We start from the raw sequence: 3,991 nt of genomic DNA, 5'->3' as shown, positions 1-3,991 counted from the left end.
CACTTCACCATTTGGCGAATCTGGGTTTGGCGGATGCCAGGACAACACTATATCTTCCCTAATGCCAACTCTAAAGTTTGATGGAGGAGGAATAATGGTCTGGGGGTGTTTTTCATAGCCGGGCTAGGCCTCTTAGTTCCAGTGAAGGGACATCATAACACTACAGCATACAATTACATTCTAGACAATTCTGTGCTTCCAACTTTGTGGCAACAGTTTGGGGAAAGCATTTTCCTGTTTCAGCATGACAATGCCTCCATGCAAATAGCGAGCTCCAGACAGAAATGATTTGTCGAGATCAGTGTAGAAGAACTTGACTGGCCTGCACAGAGCCCTCACCGCAACCCCATCGAAAACCTTTGGGATGAATTGTAACACTGACTGTGAGCCAGGCCTAATTGTTCAAAATCAGTGCCCGACCTCACTACTGCTCTTGTGGGTGAATGGAAGCCATGTTCCAACATTTAGTGGAAAGCCTTCCCAGAAGAGTGGAGGCTGTTAAAGCAGCAAAGGGGGGACCAGCTCCATATTAATGGCCATGATTTTGGAATGAGATGTTTGAAAAGCAGTTGTCCACATACTTTTGGTCATGTAGTGTATGTCTATATGTGTAAGACACCTTGCACTTCCCGTTGGCCCCACTTGATTTATTTCTTATGTTTACATTTCATTTTAGGACAAATAACCTGAATTAAAATAAACATGTCTGACCCTTCATAAGCAAGCAGCCAAAGGATTGATTTAAGTGGTGTGGCCATTTGGCCTCTGACCCCTAGTGACATCTCATGATGCAGTTTGATGACCTCTGTGGAGAGCTTGGGCAGGTTTCCTGTTTTGATTTCAGTCTTTGCTTCAGGGAAACCAGTGCTGACTGATTACAATACAGGCAGGGTGGGGAAGTGACACATTACGAACCAAAAAAAAAGGAACCACTATTTGCATACCGTACTAAACCGTACTGCTGTTTAACCTTGACATAACACTTTCATGGCGTTATGACTGTTCGTTACAATAAAACAATATCAGTACTTGAAATTAAATGTCATGTATAATGACGACAGACATGCTAATGACAACTAAATAATGTGGGTATCCTGTCAATTTGCATGAAGTAAAGAGCTACATTTTCCTCCGAACTCTAAACTTGTCAACATTTCTGTTAATAAAATGCACTTCGTACATAAATTGAAGGCATTGCAAGCTCCAATAACCCCTAACATATTTGGTTGCGTTGTTTTCGTACACTACCTTACCCATCTAATGACCTCTTACCGTCTAGACTGGGTGCTCAGATGAAAGCAAACAGAACCACTCAGACAAAACAAATAATACTGAATATTCCAAATGGTGTTCCCTTAGGGTTGGTACCTTACATCACCCCCTGTCCCCATCTGAAATGAGCTACAGTTCCAGAGAGATGCCCGTGTCCAATGATGGAGTCCCACATAGACCTTCCTCGTGCTGCCATTGGCTGGGTGTCGGTCCCCTTGGAAATGTTCAGTGTTTATGTGCGCCTGCCTGTGATGACAGATTAGGCTCCGTCTGTGCAGTCAGTCTGCCTAGACTTGCCCTAGACTGACTCTCAAAATGACAGACGTATGGATGATAATGTTGACAGAGTTGTCGCGGAGAGTGTTGCAATATACCTACTATTTGCCTTTTGATAATGTAGTAATTGTTTAACTTTGAGAAATGTAATGTTTTTTTTCCTTTTTTCTTTAAAAAAATATTTTTTTGCTCCAATTCATTTGTACACGCATATAAGGGTTTTGCTGAATGAATAACAGAACATTTATTCCATGGTTTGACCACCAGGTGTCTTCACTAACTATATTGTCTACCATAGTGAGTCAGGCTTTGGAGACAATAGCCCAAACCAGGTTGGGCATCACTTTGTTTCAATGCAGCCAGTACCACAGGTTTCTGCACTTTATTTAAACTGGTAGAGTTGATGGGAAGTACTTTTAGGTGACCAAGTGCCAGATCGATGCCTTTGCTCCTATTCGCTATTAGAGAACCCTTTAGTTGTCTTCAACATGCGCTATAGTACTTAGTGTGGAATATATGCCTCTTGCTTTTGGCGGCACCATTTTGAAGACAAGTACAAGGAACAACCAGATGGGGACAGGCTCAAAGGCATCACCCTGGGCCAGAACCTTCTTTACCTTCGTCCACCCTCCCAACTACAGCCTCCTTGACCAGTGTGAACCTTACGGAGTCCATATTAGGACAGCTGAGATTAAAGCCATCCTAATATGGACACCATAGAGTGGACCTGGATGGGTTAAATTCTGCCATATTACCTATTGGTCTATATACCCAATTCACTATAGATTCCCTTCACCACCACATGCTCAATTTCTAGATGTGTGCCTTTGAGGATTTTGTGGTTGAGACTTTTTTTGTAATGTGTTAATAGCGCAATTTTCTTCCTCTGGATTCTGTTGCCTTTTTCACATGAAACAAATCGCCCTTGTTATTTACAATACAAAAAAATACAATAGAGAATTGACTCCCATGTTCTATCATACGATGATCATTTCCAACTTCGCTGCATGCATACCGATAAGAGTAAATATTAACCTTGACGCACTAAAGTAAACCAAATGGGTGAAGCATGGGATGGAGAGGTTTCTAAGGGCCCAGCTCTATGAATATAGAACATAGCAAACAGAACCTGTCCTATTATGCAGTACATGTCCCACTACTGCATTATAAAACAGGGGTTCGTACTTTGCTGCATTGTAATCATCATCTGTTTTAGATTCCGATATTTCCTTCAATAAGTTACTGTTGAGGGTTTCAGTGTGGGGGGAAAAAAAGCATTTCCAAAGAAGGAATCATCCTAACCAGACTCTTTTAGACTGTCAAGAGTCAAAATGACTTGAACTTTGTTATTTTCCTTTGTTTGACTGTTTTTTTTTTGGACTGTTCTGTTGCTTTGCCCTTCAAATTAGCATTGCTTTGAGTTTTCTTTTTTTGAAATAAATAAATGAGCGATGATTTTAAAAAAATATATGGTTGCAGTATAAGCATATTTATCAAACTCTTAAGCAATTTATTAACTGTACAGAAAAACCGACTATCCTGGTGCTTATTTTGTTATGACGCTTTGTGTACTGATGAAGAGGTAATGTTGTACTGTCTATATAAAATCAGTTCTATTCTATAACATGTTCTATGCCGAGATGTATTGCAGTAAATATATAGATGCCTACTGTTGTCGACAATAATTGCTTACGTGTATCAACATTGTTTATTTAAATTTATATTGGATCCTTAAAGTGTTACTGGGTTTGTATCTCTATTTGATAACAGGAGACAATGTCTATAACAGAACATGCTATGAATCTGATACATTTCAATTAGCCCCCAATTAAACAAGTAAAAACATTTTATAAAAACTGTCTGCTTTTTGTCTTTTTACTCACTCACTTTCACGTCATTGACCCTGAAGAATAAAATATATTAAAACACACCATATTTAGTTTATTATTTCTTATTGTTGCATTGTCGAGAATAAGACAAGAACCTGCAAGTAAGCATTTAGTTGGACGATGTATACCACGTGTATCCTTTACCAGTTTAATCAGTTGCTTATTTGACAGTGATATTGGTTACTACCACAAGATGGCAGTTGTACACAATTGTTGGAGCAACTCTTTGCTGCAGCTTTCCTCCGTGCTCGTGTACACCAGTTGTAGGCAGTGACACTCAGTATCCAGCAGGAGGTAGGCTTTTATAATTTATTCTTATTACTCGACCACACACAGTATACGAGCCGGAGTACTAGTTACATACTAATGTTAGATTCCAAATTGACCTCCAGCCCCTTCTCCCAAGCCAACCAAACACATATCTAAATATTGAATTGCACTGAACTATACCTTTTAATGTGACAAACTCTTGCAGTTACACAGAAGCATACGATTTATTTTACTAAGCTGCAGTACAAGTTATGTTTTGAATTCCCCCAACCTGACCCCCTACA

General features: G+C 39.7%; 1 protein-coding gene across 3 annotated transcripts in view; it reads left to right on the top strand.

The window, feature by feature from the left end:
• pmepa1 (prostate transmembrane protein, androgen induced 1) overlaps positions 1-3,452 on the top strand; it is a 79,253-nt gene extending 75,801 nt beyond the window's left edge. For all 3 annotated transcript variants that reach the window (XM_046311039.1, XM_046311040.1, XM_046311041.1), the window contains exon 5: positions 1,360-3,452. In XM_046311039.1, coding sequence (XP_046166995.1) covers positions 1,360-1,579 — 220 coding nt within the window. In that variant the 3' untranslated portion in view covers positions 1,580-3,452. The remainder of the gene's footprint in view (positions 1-1,359) is intronic.
• Positions 3,453-3,991: the final 539 nt, after the last annotated feature.

The sequence above is a fragment of the Oncorhynchus gorbuscha genome, linkage group LG18 (genome assembly GCF_021184085.1).
Source record: "Oncorhynchus gorbuscha isolate QuinsamMale2020 ecotype Even-year linkage group LG18, OgorEven_v1.0, whole genome shotgun sequence".
Classification (NCBI taxonomy): domain Eukaryota; kingdom Metazoa; phylum Chordata; class Actinopteri; order Salmoniformes; family Salmonidae; genus Oncorhynchus; species Oncorhynchus gorbuscha.
This window is presented reverse-complemented; position numbering and strand designations above follow the sequence as displayed.